The following is a 19,961-nucleotide window of genomic DNA, read 5'->3' on the forward strand; positions in this document are numbered from 1 at the left end:
GGACCCTGAGTCTGTAACAAAGTTTTCATTCATTCATTCACACCTTTAACAAAATACAATCTGAGAGTTAGTAGTTAGTTATTGTATTGTGTTGTTATATATAAAATATAAACAGAAAATTCAAATTGTGAATGGATTTCATACAGCAGCACAAATTTAACTTCATTATTATTTTATTTGTCATTTCTTCTTCTCTAAACTGAACAATGATACATTAAATTGTAAAAAATCAATTACAAAAATCCGATTCCCTTTAAAACAAATTATTCACCATTGTTGTCACTTTAAACAAGAGTAAACATATTGGATTATTTCATTAAAGTTAAGAGCGATCTGAATAAGGTAAACAAAAGATGTGATTGAAGGATTGCTGTAAATACAGGAGGATGTATTTTACTCCTCAATGAAAATGGCGGCCCCCCCGCCCGGCTTTGACACAAACAAACTCTGTTTTTCCATTTCTGCCCTGCGTGGATCGGGGCGGTAGTAAGCCTTGCTCACTGCTTGTAGGAAAGATTCCACCTTCTCATCGGGAACCATGGAGACAGCACAGCCGCCCCAACCTGCTCCTGTCAGCCGGGAGCCCACTGACCCCGACTTTCTGCGAAGAGAAACAAGAAGAAGCTTTTTAGTCAGCTCATCAATAAAGACAATATTTCTGAACCCACTGCATACAGAACACAGGGCTACATTTACAGCTGACCAACCAGCACGAACTATACAAACAAAGATAAGAAGTCTGTTTACTTTGCTTTGAGCTAAATGCTAACACCAACATGTTCAGATGCTATTGTAGGCAGGTATTATATTTACCATGGTCACCAATTTACCATGATTTATGTATGTTTGATGAACATACTTCATCATGTTCTGTTACTATATAATGGTTTATGTTGATTTGGTGCATCAAAACAGTAAAAGTTAAGTTGGTATGAAAAGTATTAAAGTGGAAGCAAACCTGCAGAACACCAAGACCCTGACATTGACACTGAAACAGCTAAAAATTTAAATTCAGCCACACAACTTACAAATGTGCCTAAAGTGTTCTTTCCTTAATCGTAATGTTAATCAAATCCCTAAAACTCCAATGGTCAATATTTAATTTGATCCCATACTGTCTGTCCTGAGAGTTAGTCTGTATTAGTAGGCTGTACTCACAGACAGATGTCCACCAGTTGATCCAGTTCAGGGCAGCTGCACTCATACAGGTCTCTGCAGCTCGCATGGCTCTGGTTCATCAGATCTCCCAGTCGCTGGACGGATTCAGCAGGTTCAGAGTCACACACACTCTTAAACTGCAGCACCCGCGCAGCTTCACCGTACACATGCCTGGCTCGCTGGTGCAGCTTGAAGTGTGTCTCTGAGAGAGAGGAGAAAAGGTTGTCAGGTCATTCATCTGGTTGGTGTTACTGGAGTTTCTGAACACAAGCTTTAATATCAGTCAAATGTAATGATGCTTTTTGAGTAATTTGTTTGTCTTTTGAGGATATTTAGGCACATGAATGTTAATAACTTAATAGAATAAAACCTTAGAATTGGTGGCTACTTATCAGCCGATAGTTGAAAATGAGTGTGAATTAATCGTATGTACCGTGACATTTTTCTCACATGGATATAGTACTGTGACCGTGACGGTCTCGTACCGTTACACCCCTACTTGAAAATAACTTTAATTCTAGATGCTATTTAGTGTTACATCACAAAACTGTATTAATATTTTTAATCGTTATATCCTAGATCAAAGTTGAAGTTATTATTGCTACAAATACAAAAAAATTGGAATAATTGAAAATGTAACCAGAACCTAAACCGCTTTTTAACATTTCCGTCTAGTAGTCCGAACTCGGAAAAAACGATGTCTTTAGATTACAAAAGTCCCTATTTCACCAGCATTTGATGAATATTAAGCGAGATCACCTTTTAATTAGTCATTATCTAACCTGTCAATCCACTCATTAAACTACAAACATGACTCATATATGTGTTTGTGTTTCTCACCCTGCTGAGTGTTGGCGCTAAGCAGCTCTGTGGAGAACTGCTCGGGGGTGATGCCCAGCGCCTTGCAGATCTCCTCTCGGCTGTACGGCTCAGGATGCAACGCCTCGTCCACCAGAGCCAGCATCTCCTGTAGGGAGGCCTTCAGCTCCGTCTGAACCTGCACCAGCTTCAGCATCCTGCCCGAGTCCAGACCTCGAGCCTGGGCCAGCATCTGAGTTCACAGATCACACACAGAAAGACTTTTTACCCGTCTCTCCACTTGAAATTGATAATCACACATATTTGCTCCAGAATTCAATTCATAAGAATTGTTAGGAAACAACAAACTCTCTCACAGTCATCGTATTGAAAATATGATTAAATGTTTTCAGGCAAGTGTGACACAACACAGATGCAGGTTATTTACTTAATTAAATCAACTGCTTCAACAAAGGGGGCATAATGACAACAAGTCTATGAGAAAATGTGATTTTCATTCATGCCAGATGATGCTAAAGTTAAAAGGATCATCCATCTCCTAATATTTCTGTGTTCTTATGGTTGCTTTGAATTGAGATTTGCACTAAACCTTATTGCTTAAAAAAGAAACCCCATTTGGAGATATTACATCACGTTTATGGACGAAATATTTAGGTTGACAGGTTTCTTTATAAACATTACATCAATCAATATTTGTTTTCTTTAAAGTTCAGATTCACCATGCAGCATTGTCCAATCACATTGCTGGTTCTAAACCCGTTTAAAGACTCTTATCATAGGATGTATATTCACAATAAAGTATAAAGAAAGGTACAAGCAAATTGGGATTTAACAGCAAGCACGTTTAAAGACAGAGGCATGGTCATAAACTTGCTTTCTATAAAAATCACCCTTTGCCCATCAAGGATCAGGTTGAGAACCACTGGAGAGCATCACTGTACCTTCGTGGCGATTCGACACTCCACCACTCGGATGTTGAAGTGAGCAGAAGCAGCTTTGTTCATCTCCACGCAGCAGTTAGAGATCACAAACACGGCTCCATCTGGGAGCTTTACGTCTGTGGCTCGCAGAGGCTGAAACTCTATCAGCTTGGCCTGACAGAGATTTAAAACATTTTTTGTAACAAACCATAATTCATGTCACTACTTATAAGGGAAAATAAAACAGACATTTATTCTTGCATTTTTCAATTAACTTCTATTATTGTATTAAAATGTTGATGAAGAAATGATCCTGATAATTGTTTTCCCAAATGTACTGAAAGTAAAGCGACATACAGTTCCTCTCTCTGCCAGGAATGAGATGGACTGGTCCATGCCGCCTCCCTCTGTGCCAATGTAGCGTTCACTTTTGGCACATATCTCAGCCAGTGCCACCTGGAAATAAAAAATGATAAGAATAAAACTTTTGAGATTGACAATATACCCTCTCATATCGACTAAGGGCATTAAAGACAGGCACATAATAGGTTTGTTTTGAAGGTAGGAATGACAATTCCTTGTATAAGAGAGCCTTGTTTCATAAAATCTTGTAGTGGTCATTGACTCAGACCTGAATTTCAACAGCCACGTGTTGACCATTACAGATATACATTATGAAATATTAAAAATATTCTTACACTGCACTGTAAGTTTTATTATTGCTTCTTATAAATGTCTTGTTTTGCCTCAATGCTTTTGTTGTTCAATTGCTTTCTAGTTTTTAACTGCCCCTTTGCTGAAATGTGCTATAAATAAACTAAAAATGAACATACAATATATATAGCTCTTTGAATTTAAATGTTTTTTTCCCCATGCATTTACCTTGGAGAGGGACTTTTGATTTGCCTCCATTGTTACGAGCCCAGCACAACAAACTAAGGCACTGGAACTGGAGAGGCCGGAGCTCGGAGGAATGGTTCCTTCTACGACACACGACATCCCCGCTAAATTAGCAATCCCAAAATTCTCCTGTAAAAAAACAAACAGGTAGATTAATTCCATTCATTTGTGGAAAGCAACACTTTACCACAGTATACTTAATTTTCCCGGATGAGAAATAATTGTATTTTACCTTTATACCTTTTACTCCACAGAGAAAGTAATAATACCACTTTGGATTATCTCTGTCAATGGCAATGTCCTCTGAACACGACACAGTGAAATCCCTGCAAGCAGATGATGGATGCTGTAAAGGTATTATAAACTCCTTAACTTCACAGGCTCAGTCAATGTAAATGTGAATGATCAAGCTTACGTGTACAGGGGATTTGCGTTGGCCAGTGTGATTTTCCCTGAGTTGTTTAAAGAGACAGCCGCGAGAATACTGGGTTCAATGGCCATGGGAAGAACAGAATAGCCACAGTAATCAATATGCTCTCCTGTCAATTATGAGATAAATGAACAAAGAGAGTGTCATTAGCAGAAGCTATTCATGTAGTAATTCATACAAACATTTTAACACTGCATCTTAGCAAAGTGTAAACATTGTTTTAGGAAAAAATAGTTTATTTGCATTTTTTGTAATTAACTTACTTAACTGGCAATAACTGTCTTAAAAGGGACAGTTCTTACCTATAAGGCACAACTACAGTATAGTCAACTAAAGCATACTTTATACAATAACATTACCTATTAGATTGACCCTTCCAGGGGCACATGCATAGAAAAGAGGAGGTTCTCCATACTTTGTCTCAAAAGTATTCTTCAAGTTTTGCAGCCTGTGTAAAGAAATACACATACAGAAATGAAAAGAGTAGTATCACATGTGTTACCCAAATCCCCTGTCTTACTGAAAATTAGCACATCTTTCTGTTATTTACCTTTCATTGGCAGCAATCACTGTCTTTAACTTCGGTGGGTCTGCAGCCATTTCTACCTTCTTTTTAAAATAACTATGGACGTACCTCTTGCAGTCAAACAGAATCTGTGCTTTGCAGAGCCTACCGCGATCAGCTGACTGTCACAAGAGGATCCCGGATGTCAAAGAGCTGAACTGCAGTCAGTTCTTAAAATTGAGTTCAGCTCAGTTAATAGAATGCAAGTTCCTGTTTGTAACAGAGGAGCTGATCAAGAAGCAGTTTATGCTGCAAGTACAAAAACACGGAAGTGTCGGGAGGAGAAGAGACGTTTTTTTTTTAAAATCTTTATTTAAAAACATTGAAATGTACAAACATTCAGACTCAACAACTGAACATAATTCATTCATTTTAATACATGGAAGTGATAATGGTGATTACAAATATATAATAAATCTACAGTAAACAAACTTGCACCGTCCTTATAGGTTTTTAAAAAAAAAACACAAAATAATTTCAATATTTAAGTCACTGTTTTACAAAAAGATGGGAATACAATGTTAAAAAAACGATATTGTTTCCATGAAAAGAGTTCTATACAACAGAATCTACATCCTTTCACTTAGAAGAAAACCAAAGCAATATCTTGGATTATGTGCAATGTAATTCTAAATGTAGAATGTAATCATAGATCCCATTTTCAGCGTTATTATAATTCACATAGTAACAGCTGTTATGCAATATATTGAATATGAGTTTCCAGCTTTGTTATTAAGGATCAAGGTGACTACACTTCCCATAAACCTAGACGTGCTGTTGCCATGGAGTCCCGGATAGCGTCTCAATTCCGAAGCAGATCGAAGCAGCAACAATAATGATTAGGAAATAGTTTATATCCTGCAAGCCATTCTACCGACAATGGAAATTAAACTAGTATACGTATGTCGGTGTTATAATCGTTATAATGCATGTATGTGTATAAATATAATCTCTGTGTCCTGCCTTTAGGACCCAGTGGTTTGGCGCTGCTAGTGCGCGGGAGTTTTCAAAGTGGGCGAGTCTCTAAAAGAGGACGTCCGACCGGCTAACCGGAGTTAGCCAACAGCTAGTTTAAAGTAACCCCAACAAGATAGTGCTCAGACAGATTCACCACAAAACAGATGATAAACTTTTTTTATTGACATACGATTACACGTATTTACTCAAACGTGTTCTGCGTAAGTTTTCCAAAGCATGGTCAGTTCGGTTTTAGGTGTTTATCGGGCTCGTTGTTTTCTAAGGCAAGCTAATATGAACGCAAGTTAGTTAGCTAAAGTTAGCGTCGCTGCTTTGTAATGTATGTAAACAGTAATGTGGCTAGTGGTTAGCTAAAAACGTCCCTGAAATAAGAGGATAAGCGACTCATCAAAGGAAACTGCTGTCCCATTTATACCAACAGGTAAGTGGATGCGACGTGTTAATAACTTACGTTCACTTTACTGTACATGATAGCCTATTAAACCATCCTTTATCGGTAACACTAACCTTTACTAATATTCTTCCTGGCTGTTAGTGGTTTCCCTCTTTGAGTTTTCTCTACTTATTTTAGTTACTTTACATCACTGAAAAGAGGTAAGAAAACTCAATTACTGTACTTAAGTATAATTTTGAGGGACTTGTACTTTACTTGAGTATTTCAATGTTTTGATACTACAATTCAGAGGTAAAGAGTGTACTTTTACTCCAATACATTTATTCAATAGCTTTAGTTGCTTTGCAGATTCGGATCAACGATGTGAAATATAATCAATACTTAAATAAGACTTGAGTTACACCTGGAGTAACATTCACAAGCTACCCTCTGTAGCATAAAACTAGCTGCACCGTTACTAGCTTTGATAACACTTTAATGCATCAATAATTATAATCAAAACATGTAATAGTGTATATATTATTCTGAAAGGCCAATCGGCAAAATGTGTACTTCTACTTTTTGAACTTTAAGTATAATTTGATACTAATGCTTTTGTACTGTTACGTGAGTTAAATTTTGATTGCAGGACTTTTACTTGTAACAGAGTATTACACTCTGGTACTTCTACTTTTACTCAAGCACAAGTTCTGAGTACTTCTTCCACCTCTGCTCTTCTCCCAGGGAACCCTCTGCAGGCTTCGCATCATGTCTATTGATTTTGACAGTGCTGCCCTGCAAATCCAGCATGATGAAGAAGAAGAGTATGACCAGGAGGACTATGCGAGAGAGCAAGAGGTAGGATTCAAAGCTACAGCGTTTTAAAGTTGTTGGGATAACGTTTGTTTTACAGTTGTGTATGTGCCAAGTTGTTCGATATTTTTGTGTCACTTGTTGCTGTGTTTTTGTTGCTGTTAACTTAGTGGGATTTCTTGAGCTCGTGCTGGTTAAGTCAAAAAAGTATTTATCAAGCACATCAGACGACAGGAGATATCCAGGGCATGTGGTATAGGCAGTGTGTTAGGCATTACCTGTCTCTGTGATATTATGTTCCTCTCCTTGTTGATCTATTTAAAATATAGTTGCGCTCCTTTGTTGAGCATTGCATTTGTCAGGTCCTTTTTGTTGTTCTTCTAAGTTCATGCACTTGAATCAGAATTTCACAAGCACCGCAGCTTCCCAGCTAGACAGGCATGTTGTCTTAGTACTCACGCCTACAATCTGTTGCACGGTGAACCTGAGCTATTATTGACTCCTTCCAGGTGTGTCACACAGAAACTAGTTCTGCCCTGTGGATTCCCTGCTTTCTCTCTATTTAGGTTACCTTGTTTCTGTGCACGGCTTTATTTGTACTTGAGTTACTTAAGAAAGCCAAATGTCTTAGTAATCAGAAGAATGGGACTTTAAAAAAACGTTTTCAAATAGATTTTTTTTTTGGGATAGCCTATTTCCTATACAGAACTTGATCAAGTGGAAAAAGTTTGCCACCAGTAATTGGAATGTTTCATGCTCCAGTTAACCTTGCTATATGTTTTGTCTAAACAATGGAGTCCTTTGGGAGCAAAATGCAGCAATACCGCAGCGAGCCAAACAACATGCCAGGCACGTTTTGGATATTTCACACAGAACGTCTTCTCTTCAGAACGAATAGGCTAGGAGGTTTTGCGGCTTGGCTCCTCAATCTTTGTTAAATTTCCAAGCAGGACAATATGGGTCCTTTGGTTGTGGACACAGTGGAGGATTTGAGGACTATTCAGCAGTCATTGTTAGAAGTAAGTTCAGCTGGCTCCGCTAACACATGGCCTGTTATAAAAAGCAAGCCTGGTCAGTTGGTGCTGACGCAGAAGTGGATCTAACCTGTTGTTTTTGTGTTATTAAGAGCTAAGATGTTTTACTAAAATTCGTTGTCTGTGTTTTGTATCTCAATTTTTGATTGTATGAACCAAAAGAATAATGAGCAAATGTAATAGAAACAGTTCAACTAACTATTACCTTTTTATAACTGATTTATCTAAAAGTACCACATTTAAACCAGATAATATTTGAGACTTTTCTTTGATAAATTCCATAAACAATACCTGATTTAAAAACAACACATGGAATAACTAAATGACTGTGAACTGTAAAAACTGCACACTGTGTTTTCAGTGCCAACATTCAGCTTTATTCCAGTTAAGACAAACACATTTTTTGGTTGATTTTTTCTCTGGCACCTTCTGTCTCTCAGGCTGTCAGTGATTTCTTTTCTGTGCTGATTTTTTTTCTATTTGCATTACTTTATAACTCAGTTGCTGAGCAACCTCGGTGACTCATTTCCATGTGCTATTTTTCTGCAGCTGCACAAATTGCTCACCGACCTGCCCGATGACATGCTGGAGGACAGTATAGACTCCTCCTCCCCAGAGCTGGAGTACACTACCTGCACCAATAAAAACACTGGCAACAGGTAACACACACACACAAAACTGGAATGGACATTTTTTAAATACAATTAATCAAAGAAAAATAATTAGCTAATAACTTAAGAATGAAAATATTAATTTGTTGCAACCATACTCTGGCTGTGGACCAAAACTATCAACATACTTAAGTTGGTTGAGTGTATAAATATGCTTACTTTGCCTTCATCCTCTCAGTCCACATTCCACTTGGACCCAACAAAGGCCAACTTCTCATGAACAGGTAGGTTGTTATTTCTGTTTCACCCATAGATATTTTATCTTGTGAAGCTGAAAACATCACTCTTAATAATAATAGTAATAATAATAATAAGTTATGTTGTGAAGCTGAAAACCTCACTCTTACTGTCACTGTCTCTCTGAAGAACTGTGAACCTGACTATGATCAACGCTCCCAGGACGAGTACACCTATCAGGATGGAGCGGTTCAGATCAATGACCCTCAAACTCAGCCTCAACCTCAAACCTGGAACCAGGACCATCAGTTCACCCAGGGGGATTATTCGTACACCAGCATCGGCACCGAGAAATCTACCAATGATTTCTCTGCAGATGAGTATGAGTCCAAACCATATCCTCCAGGCACTAATAACCCTGTGGTGTTTAATGGAGAGGCGGGACGCAGGGACGATCAACATTACGGAGTTCACAACGGCATTAACCATTTTCCTGTGAGTATGTTTGTTTTATTTTGTTACTGCAGATGTTTTCTAATATTATTTCATACATCTGGTTTTAAAATGTAATTAATTGTGTATGAAATATACTTACACTTTCATTCTAATAATTTAAAATGAACATCTTAACACCCGTAAGTCCAACAGTCGTTGACATGCTTTACAATTTCATTATGTGTTGGAAAAAACAGAAAGTAGTATATCCTTGAATTGGTTTATTTTTGAGTTATCAAACATGTAATACTTTTTATTTCAAACATACTGCATTCCTCTTTTTTGATATTCTGAATTTAAAGTCGGGGGCGTTGGACAGAGTGGATCATCACACGGCCAGCTACAATCCTCACCATCCTGCTCATCAGCCAAAGATGTTCAACACACAGGCCGTCCACCAAGAAGGTCAATTTGAACATCTGCAAAGAGAATTCCTCGACTCTGCCCAGCGTGAGTCTCACAGGCGTGTTTTAGTTGCTCTTCCTTATATACAACCTACTCTGACTTAAATGCCATTGCTGAAAAATCGTTACTGTGTTTTAATTGAGGGTAAGAGAGTGATGTGTAAACATAAATGTTGTGCTGTGTTTCAGAAACTGCTGATAGGGAGCAGCTTGCCCAGGTGCAGATTTTGAACAAAGCTCAGCAGAGGCAAATTGAAGACTTGGAGCGAAAACTGGAGGATTCAAGGCGTAACATGAGATATATCGAGCATCAGTTTGCAATTGCCAAAGGTATGTTTCACACAATGTGTAGCTCTTTTCACGACACAGACACAGGTCGGTTCTTTAAAACGGGCGTTTATTTCTTGGAGTTTTCATCCTGTAGCCTCCCCTCTTCCGTTACGCCGTGAGAACTACAACACCGAATGACACGTATACATAGCCAAACATATTAGCATATTGTGCTACACATATGAATGAAAATAAGAAAATGAAAACGTAAAACAAATACCTCGTTGGCCGCTTGTCGTGAAAGGAGATGAATCTAGTTCCTTTTCTGTATAACTTTGTCACAGACCTCTCGTAACATTAAAACTTACTTGTACAGTGTAACAACAAAACACGCAGTACCAGCACGTGAACAAACATTAGTTCCTAGGCACAAGAAACACATACGCATATCGGTTTAACATGTAAAACACACTGTATTAAATCATGCCATATTTAACGATTATAAAATAACATGATGAAATTAATTGTGTTATTCTTTTTAATTAAGGCAACTTCGTTACGTCATTTACAATAATTATGAAATGAGTCCGTTTTAACAAAACACATAATCATGGAAATGGATTATCATGCATTTAAACACGGTACTCTGTTGCTTTCATTACACTGGCGCAGAACACTGTGGCACAAAGCGATGTCTCGCTGCAGAGAGAGAGAATACTTTTTCTTCTCTGGTAGCAATTACAGCTGCCAGGGTTATGATTGATAGCCTTTGTTTACAGTGTTTAAAAGAGGAGACAGATTTCAAAACACAACTTTGGTGTACACATAAATAAATGAGTGTAACCTGAATGCTAATCCGGAATCAAGACATTGGCAATTGCGCCCAAAGGGTCAACAATTAAACAGCAATAACATTTCCCATCTTTACCATGAAATGATGTCCGTTTTATAAAGCCGCTCATACATCTTAACTTGACAGGTTTCAGCCGACTGTGACGATTCCGGAAAGTAAAAAGAGTGCTTATGTAAAACTGTACATGCTCATCAAGGGAGTGGTTAGAACTTCCCTCTTCTGAAAAGGATTCAAATTAAACATCTTGGAAACAGAGTGTATGCTTTTTTAACTGCCTGCATTACGTAATATTATGAACTCACGCTTTCCAAAATGCAGGATTGCAGATTTAACTTACCATGAAAAGAAAATCTATCTATGTTTCACGGTGATTTAGTTTCATGTGCCAGATATGTTACTTTATTCTATAAGTGGCTTTTTCCCTTTATGGCAGTGGCGAACCGTCAGGGCCTTCAAGGTATTCAGAGAATACCCTGGAACACTCAGATAAAACAAACAAAAAAACGATTTCATTATATAAATAAAATGTAGTAAAATATATATAAAATGAATAAATGAGAATGGTATCTGTGTTGTTGATCTGTAATATCACAGTGTTACGTTGATTTGTTTGTCCTTCTCGGTCCATGCACTTCGCATTTCAGTGGTTTTGTGTTACAGTAGAAAAGAAAGCAACCAATCAGATCTTGTTCTGGGTTTCTGGGTAGAATATCCTTCAACCAAGGTATTCTACATCCTTGATCGAATGCCCTGGCCGTTGCACTGAATGAGAGCGTACCTTTGGACTGACAGTTTGATCAACCAATCATATATTGATTTGTAGCCAATGGGCGTATTCTTTCAGAGTTCAGATAATGACGGTCAGAGTTCTATCGTTAAACTAATTTCGTTAAGTCCCTTAATTATCGTAGTTAAATAAAAGGGAGTTCAACAAGGCGGACGGGACATGCTCTCCTAATCCCGTGTAATTATAAAAGTCTTAAGACTAAAAAAAAGTCTTGTTTTTTTTTACCAACCTAACGTTGTTAAGACTGAATTTCTCTAAGCCTTCTAGTTACCTATCGTCTAAGACTAAAAGAAGTTTAGGAGGGGTTTTTTTTGATTAGTACAGATTGGGAGAAACTATTACCTGACTTTAATAAACATTGAACAATTTACAAATCTTATGTCGTGATCTACCTAATTCCCTAGTATACCTAGGAAAAGTTAACTTTATAAATATGCGGGTCGAAGTTTTTATTTTGATTATAATTGACTCGTAATGTAATATTAAACACCAGAATTCAGCACTAAAATTCAAAGATATTCGACGTTTATACAATGGAAAATACAAGAAAATCATCCTTGTAAAAGGCAAACAGCAGATGTACGCAAATTTCATTTCACTTTTTGTCACTTGTATATGTTGAACTAAACCCATGTTAGAGTTCAGTTGCGTGAAGTTATGTTGGCGATTACACTTTACACGGAGTCGAACACATGGGTTACTGTGTTTTACTATTAGTGTGTTGACTATATTCTTCCTAACCTCTATTTGCGTACACACGAGGAGACCTAGCCGTCCCGGAGAGCAGGGTCAAACTCCTACAACAACAACAACAAGATTCCCCTCAACTCGACAACTCCTGTACGGCTTCTTCTATAGTAATCAGCCCACCACACCCGTCTTCCTTGGGCACTTTGGACAGCAGTGTCCCGCGATTAACCCTCCAGTAATTAGTATGCTCCGACTGACCGTCCTTGCCGGGACACAAAGAGTAGAAAGAGAGACCGGCAACCGGTAGTACCGTCTCCCAGAGGACACACCTTCTCCTGAGGTTCAGTACGACCTTGTGAAACCAGTACGATGACGTGTGAAGACCCGTACTTTACGTACGTCAACTGGACAATAGTGACCGACGGTAACCACCATAAAACATTGTCATTTCCGTCTTCTTCACCATTATGATGTCCCGATCGTTCAACGTCATCAAACATGAAAAACGTCAATAACATCAAATGACCAACATGATTCAACATCTCTACGTGAAATATTACTCTGAGTTACAGGGAAAAACGAAGTACACTAAAGACAGTTCGTCAAATTTGATTTGTACAGTAGTAAACGAAGGGATTGTCAGTAATATTAATCAAAACTTAACCAATTGTTGGGAATGAAGTGTATTTTTTTGTGTATTGTAAATCAATAAATGTTTCGTGTACTTTTATGTCTTCGACTAGAAATTACCGTGGTAAAAGTGTCAAAAGTAACCTGGGTTTCCGGTTGTGTATGACTATACTCTCCTTCGAAACGTAAAGTTGAACGGAGATCTAGCGTTTGATCCCTCACATTTATTGTGTGGGAAAATACCACGACGACACTCAAACGACCGTTACGTCCAACACACAGCGTTGTTAAACATTCACCAGGGTCAACACAGGAGTGAATTGTTTACAGTACGTGTGGAGGAATCTGACTACTTCTGTTACATTCACAAATTCCACTTCCCAAGGTGACTTTGATCCGTTCACTTCGTAACAACTAAACTATCCTCCGAACACCGCGTCACCTGGTCACGCATCCACCAAGACACAATAGTCCCTCGTCTCAAGTTTGGGGTGACGCAGTCGTACAAGGCAACACAGCGCGAACCCTCGTGAAGTGGGGTTTAACGAACGGAGCACCCCAAACGGGTGTCATAACTCATTCAACGAACCTATTTTCGAGAGATTGTTCATGTACATCTACTTACCTCTACTCAAGTATCAGACAACTACCACAAAACATTTTCATGATCGTATCCCATATACTGTAGCATCGATAGTGTGGTTCGGGTACTCTCACTGAGCCACTGGTATGTCCCTCAGGCGGACCACTTCTTATTAGTCATCTGAGCACCTAACGTTATAGAGTGTAACACCTTTACATATGACTCAACTTCCTCGTAATGTTGTGCCGAAAGAGCGAAATTATCAGACAGGAAAACAGAACTGTATTTAATAAGTTGAGTCGGACTCCCGAAAATTTCGAGTGACTATCTTAATCGTCGACCTCATATGAGACTTTCGACTTTAGTTACTTGGGGAGGAACGGTCGCCTGATAGCTAGCCTCATCCGTCTTTTAGGTCATCGCCCGACTAAAACACTTGCCGTATATTCAAACTTGGGTTTCGGTATTCGAGATTAAGTGTCCGAAATTTCGAGCCACGACTACTCCCCCTCCCACCCTATTTCCCGCCCCCAATCCCGTAATCTACGACTCCGCAATCTCCGTCGACAATCTCTTTGCCCTTTTCGCAAACCTCCACTAACTTCTAGTATTTGGTTTAGTTAAGTTGAGATAGACCTTCTAACGGGTGTGTACGTATTTTGTGACTCCCCTTCACGTTGGTCCTCCTTTGTCAACAATAATAGTATAAGATGGTTCAGCCAAGATCTAAAATAGATTGTAAATATACTGGGCCCACGTTTTGTCTTCTGCCCTCAAGAATAGCGACTGTCGGTGTCACGAGTACAAAAATCGTACTTTACTTTTACTTCAGACGAAATATAATCTCGTTGGTTAGACAACTTAGATATTATATTACAAGTGTATTTTATAATGGAATTAATGTGTATTAAATTGTCAGTCAAATAACCTCATGCTCTTCATGTCTCATTTTCAAGACAACTGTTCGGTTTGTAGTTCCGGTACGTTGATTTTTATCTGAGGTTTCCAAAAGAAAATTGGAACACAACAAAAATAAGTGCAGTGGGCACACCGTCTTTCGACACTTATAACACCACAAACTTATTCATCGGGACAAAGTATGAGATCCGGGGGCCGTTCCGGGGGCGTGATTACACACAGGAGCGACGTATTGGAGGCCGGAACAAGGGCAGAGGAAGACCCTGTCGGCTCCAGTGGAAGTGTGTCGACGGGAGTGGACTAGCGCGCCCAAAAGTTAACCGGTAGTTTGACTTTTACTTTCTCAAACGAAAATCTATCCACCGTATTTCGTTCTAGAAATGGAGTAAGGTAGTTGATCCTAAAAAGAAGGTCCGTCGAGAGTACGCGTTCGACTTTACTGGCACCGGTCAAGGTCCCCTTTTTATACCGCTTTAAGAAATGTCGCTTTACTTATCTATTATATCGGTAAGATTTTTTATTCCTCGGAATGCGTTTCTCCACAGTTTTTTCAGGTACTTCTTTCCGTAATTAGTGTCGGACGTTAGGTGTTGCAGAGTCCATCGGGTATACGGGGAGAGAGTAGACCTTCGCCATTGGAATTGTCGGGACTCGTCCACATGTGTGACACCGCTCGGAGGCCCCTTAGTGATTTTATACAAAGTATCGTGTAAAACTAAAGTAGGATCGCCGCACGCGCGTTTACTTTTTAACGCAGACTGAGTGTCTTTCGGTTAACCGGAGGAGACCTACACGCAGGTAGGGAGACAGCGCGCCATGTACTCCGTTCAGCAAATCATCAGCCCGCTATTTGGCCCGGCGCGCGCGCCTTGGTCAGCTCTGTAATGTGACCGTGTCCATGAACAGTCTTTGTGACGTTGGCACGAGTCTTCGGTCCTCTCATACAATGTCACTCATACGAAAGCGAAATTAATATTTACACCAACAACAAAGTTTAATTTTGGGCGCTCAGCTGAAAAATAGTGATTACTACAAGTTTACTTAAATTTTTTGGAAAAGAGTGTTTTCGTATAATTCTCTACTTCAATTGTAGACCCAGATAATATAATTTTGCTTTATTTTTTTTGGGTAAACGAAATCGATACAGTTGATACGCAAGACAAGGCCGTGAAAAAGGGGACGCCTTTCTTTCCTAGCAAAAACTAATGTTCCAGTCCAGTCACAGTCACACTGACGCCGTCGATTCTGTGTTATTGTAGTCCAAGATTAGTACCACCAGATGAGCGGATTTGTATATCGATGACTGATCGACGGTCTATCGTTGTTTCTTCGGCTCACAATTTGTCGTTAATTACACAGTCGATTAAGAAACGTCAAAATCTTTACAATGTTTTGGTAACAGGTGCTTCTACCGATTTAACTTGATTACTGGATTTAGGACTAAAACCTTTTTACCCACACTAATGTAAACGAACGTGAAGTTACTCTTGTTTTCCAAGTGGACCTAAGTGTAAATGTTAGACATAGTAGGAACTCAGTATAATCATGTAGGGTCATAACCTCCTCGGTCAATACGGTTATCTTTGTAGGGAAGTCTTTTTAGAACCGCCGGACTGCGCCCTATATTCAAAGGTTTCGAGGAAGTTATCTACACAACTCACCGGCAGGATTAGTTTTTAGTTACACGGGGTGTCAACCTCACCGGGGCGTGTTCCGAAGACATTCGCCGGCAATACGTATTTGGCTATTTTAGTTAGTATTGACACAACTTACTCTGTTAGTAGACTTGAAAGTCGTCCTTGACCCAGTCGACTCATGCCGCCCTTCGTCCCACTCCCCTCCGGGGACCGGAGGGTACGGTAGTTAATGGTGAATAATACCCCCAAGGAATGAGAAGGTCTCTCGACACTCGGGGGGATGCGTATTTATTATAATTACGGTCCTGTGCGGAGTAGTTAGTTTGATCGTCCGTGGCAACATAACGACGTCGGATTTACCGCCGAAGGTTACCGAGAGGTTCGGAGCTAGGTTACTGGCACCGAGGGGTCTAGCGTGTATTCCCATTTAGATTCCGAGGACAACCTCGGGACCCCAGAAGATGGTCGGAAGCGGACTGACACCCTGACAGACAGAGACAGACGAGTACAGCTCATCGCGCCTCAGTGACCGTACGCTTTCGACAAAGGCTTGACGACCGAGTCGACGTTAGAGACCGTCCGGGACAGAAAACAAGTGTCACACTTCGCTGGGTCTGCCTTTCACAGGCTTTTCACAGACTTTCTCAGCTAATCATCTTATATTACTTCAGTGAAATTACTAAGCCGGAAGGAGGTGGGAAAATGGAGGGGAGGTTGAAAGAACACTAACGGACGACAATCCCCACGCCACACTCTTTCTTCTCGGAAAGTTTCGTGCAATGCCTCGTTTATCTTAGTCTGCACAACTCCCAGTGTCGCCTACCCGCTTCACTATATGGTCTTGAAAAAAACTTGTTGGGGGGCAGTGTTTTATTTTTTCAAACGCTAAGGTAAATAGCAGTTGTAAAGTCGCCACGACAAAAAGACAACGATGTCCGCCCTCCAGCTCCACCCGATGTACCCAAGGCGACTTTCCGTCCCACCATAATCCCCGTATTTATCGCCTTCCTGTTTATTAATCCGGCCCACCTCACGTTTTCGTTCTTATTAATCGGACGTAGTAGCGGCACTGGAGATCGAGACGGCGCTTAGTAGCGACGAACTGGGTTCGAGACGTATTCCCTTAGTAGTCGTCTCGCTGACTTGCGACGATGGCGGCCGTTCGGCGTCTACTCTCTCACTCAGCGAAATCCGTTGAATACGTACACTGACAATAACCCGCTCCGATCGTCCCTGCGGTACACAGTAACCCTCTATACTTTTGTGAGTACACACACACGACCGTTCGACAACTTTTCTCAGGCCATCTTGGTTGCAACTCAATATAATTAATAGGGTACCACTCGAACAAAAAACAAATCACAAGCCGGATTGAAAAGTTTAACTTTCTTATTATTACCGTTATTACCTACACTACACCTAATCTCGTAGAGTATGGTATGAACTACCCCTAACCCCTTAGTGTACACGGTGATCGCAAAATGTCATAGCCTGATCGGCAAAAACCACAAAAACATATATTTTATTCACATATGGGTATAGAGGTAAAGGGAAGCGAGAACAAGGATTAAAAGGGTTTAGAAAAGTATAGAGGTTTAGATTAGTATAGAAAAGTCTGTAATAGTCCTAAAAAATAAGTTGCTATGCTGGTAAAGACGACTAACTTGTAAGGGTAAGACTATCAAGAACATAGACTGTTTTAAGGGTCGGTTTAATTAAATTGAGGGTACGTGAATTAAGTTTGGTTTTCTTGATAACTTGTAACTTTCGTGTGACAACGAAGAAAGCGAAACCCGGCACATAAGAACCATTGTAAATGGTTCTATTTGATGGAGTCAAGGGTCGAGTCGCGACTAAAGTTTACGACGAATGTAGACTGACGTGAGAAGTTTCGAGCTAGGTTCGGAAGGGCGTCTTTCCTCAAGACACCAACTTCCCGTTAAACAATTGTCCTTCTCTCAAATCACACTAAACCTTTCACTTATCCTACAAAGTCATCAGGACCGATTGGGCTCGACCGTCCGTGAGTCCTGACTCTCTCGGTCTTGACACCTAGGTGGTCATCATTTTTGTTCGTCTCTTTCGATGACTACTTCGACCGGACTCCTTCTGCTCATTAACCACCAGTACTACCTGTGGGTTCACACATACAAACAGTACACTATCGAGAACCGACACTATGCCTCTTACATAATCCAGTCATTCAAAAGTTTAATGAGGTTTCGAACTATCGTCACGAAGACAATTGTTAATTTTTTTCTTTTATTATATCTTTTTTCTTTTGAAGACATGAACCGTTAATAATCTATACCACATATAAGTTTCGGTTATTCGGAGACCGTCTACGTTAGTGGTTTCGGAAAAACTCAAAACAATAGGAAATACTAATTTATGTGAATAACATTCAATGAAACCTATTTTCCGTTGACCGACTTAGTTTACATTACAGTTTTTTCTTCTTAGTTATGGTACGTACACGTGCATGTCTATCTAGGTACTGCGATACGAGAGTCATAGTATAGGTTATTATTTTGGTTAGTTTTCAAAGCAAAAAGAAACTCAGGATATGTTTACATTCTGCCCGTGTACAAATTAAATTAAAATTTATTGAGAGGGTCGTTTCGTGGATCGTGTGATCCGTCAAGGTATAACGCTAAATTTTTTATTTGTCGGTGATATCCGGAGTGGTCAAGTAGGAGAATTTTTTTCAATTCAAATAAAACTTCTTTTATGGATTCTAGCGTTCTGTCGCGGGACGAGTGTTATAGTACGGTAGTGGAAAAAAACCAAAAATCGAATTACATTTGACGTTTTGTTCAGGACATAAGTATGTATGATTTCATTAGGTCATACGTCCCAAGGTGTTCCGTCCCGCGGACCACTCTTTCACTTCCTCATATCTGACGTCCTACCACTACTAACCACTACCACCCCCACCCCCAAGGTTCCGAGATAACGCGTCGATTTATCTTATGTTATTTTTAGGTAACGACAGCAGTATTTTTCTACCGCGACGAACAAGCGTCATACTCAGATCCCCCAAAGAGTTACAGTTTTCCTGCGAGGAACCCATCCTGTTCAGGGAGGGCTAAGTCACGGCGAAGTCTTCGCTCCGTTCTTAGGAAGGATCGGAGCTTTGCTTCTACCACGCTTGTCCGATTGTCCACACGCAGTATACGCTCCGGAGGCGGAATTTTACCTCCCGCTAAAGGTGAGTTTTCTAACCTTAACATGGCACGCCGTTTCGTAACACCCCTAAATCCGGCCGCCTCCTATCGTGTACACGTTCCGGAGCTTAAAGGCGTTGATTCATGCTGGCCAAGAGCCATTTAAGCCGTTCGTAGGACCTCGTAACTTTTGTCAGCGAAGGCCGCCCTCGAGGGCTACTGCTCGTATGGAACTTTATCACCGAACCTCGTCGGAATGAACTATAACTTCTTGTGCGGTCACAGAGTAGACTTACGAAAGAGACACCTTATGTTTCCGAAGTTAACCTGTAGTAACAGTGGCTTGTAGAGACTCTGTTTAGTCTGTCGCCTAGCTGCTTTAAAATCGATTTGCAACCAAACTAGCGTATTTCGTCACCGCTTGGCACAGATAGTGTTTATCCTGGAAGACATCTGTGTTGTGTGGGGGGCGCTCGGGGGCAACAATATTACAGGCATAAAAGGGACTTAACAGCAGGAACTTTTCCCTCGTATTCGTTGTTAAAGGCCGTTCGTTGAAGTAGAAGTTTGACAACCCGCGTAAAGTTGCAATTTTTGTTATTTTGCCGTACTTACGAAGCAGCGTAAATAGAATCCGGGAGACAGAGCTCCGGTCACTTGTCGCGCCCGGAAGATTCTCAGCGAGACCT

The 19,961-nt window shown here is 40.1% G+C and overlaps 2 protein-coding genes across 3 annotated transcripts in view; one reads left to right on the forward strand and one right to left on the reverse strand.

The window, feature by feature from the left end:
- On the reverse strand, positions 1-5,063 carry galk2 (galactokinase 2). 2 transcript variants are annotated; one of them, XM_010788046.1, is made up of 10 exons: positions 4,778-5,063; positions 4,587-4,675; positions 4,213-4,281; positions 4,030-4,123; positions 3,780-3,926; positions 3,255-3,353; positions 2,919-3,071; positions 1,999-2,209; positions 1,159-1,360; positions 1-601 (listed from the first exon to the last, which is right to left on the reverse strand). In XM_010788046.1, the coding sequence occupies exons 2-10, from the start codon at positions 4,613-4,615 to the stop codon at positions 394-396; spliced, it is 1,212 nt and encodes a 403-aa protein (XP_010786348.1). In that variant the 5' UTR covers positions 4,616-4,675; positions 4,778-5,063; the 3' UTR covers positions 1-393. The 2 variants fall into 2 exon arrangements, with proteins under 2 accessions (XP_010786348.1, XP_010786347.1); XM_010788045.1 differs by having other exon boundaries at positions 4,213-4,336.
- Positions 5,064-5,876: 813 nt separating this feature from the next.
- The window catches only part of LOC104960117 (centrosomal protein of 152 kDa-like), a 25,338-nt gene continuing 11,253 nt past the window's right edge, over positions 5,877-19,961 (forward strand). Inside the window, exons 1-7 of the mRNA XM_010788083.1 lie at positions 5,877-6,191; positions 6,888-7,001; positions 8,540-8,649; positions 8,840-8,885; positions 9,028-9,333; positions 9,636-9,783; positions 9,927-10,067. Coding sequence (XP_010786385.1) covers positions 6,912-7,001; positions 8,540-8,649; positions 8,840-8,885; positions 9,028-9,333; positions 9,636-9,783; positions 9,927-10,067 — 841 coding nt within the window. The 5' untranslated portion in view covers positions 5,877-6,191; positions 6,888-6,911. The remainder of the gene's footprint in view (positions 6,192-6,887; positions 7,002-8,539; positions 8,650-8,839; positions 8,886-9,027; positions 9,334-9,635; positions 9,784-9,926; positions 10,068-19,961) is intronic.

Source organism: Notothenia coriiceps, unplaced genomic scaffold, assembly GCF_000735185.1.
Source record: "Notothenia coriiceps isolate Sejong01 unplaced genomic scaffold, NC01 NC01_scaffold00031504, whole genome shotgun sequence".
Classification (NCBI taxonomy): Eukaryota; Metazoa; Chordata; class Actinopteri; order Perciformes; family Nototheniidae; genus Notothenia; species Notothenia coriiceps.

Excerpts from the sequence above, each read along its gene's own strand:
- galk2 (XM_010788045.1), bottom strand. The coding sequence starts at position 4,827 with ATGGCTGCAGACCCACCGAAGTTAAAGACAGTGATTGCTGCCAATGAA. Across the intron at positions 4,676-4,777 it reads GTGATTGCTGCCAATGAAAG|GCTGCAAAACTTGAAGAATA; the intron begins GTAAATAACAGA and ends TTCTTTACACAG. Across the intron at positions 2,210-2,918 it reads AGTGTCGAATCGCCACGAAG|ATGCTGGCCCAGGCTCGAGG; the intron begins GTACAGTGATGC and ends CTGTGAACTCAG.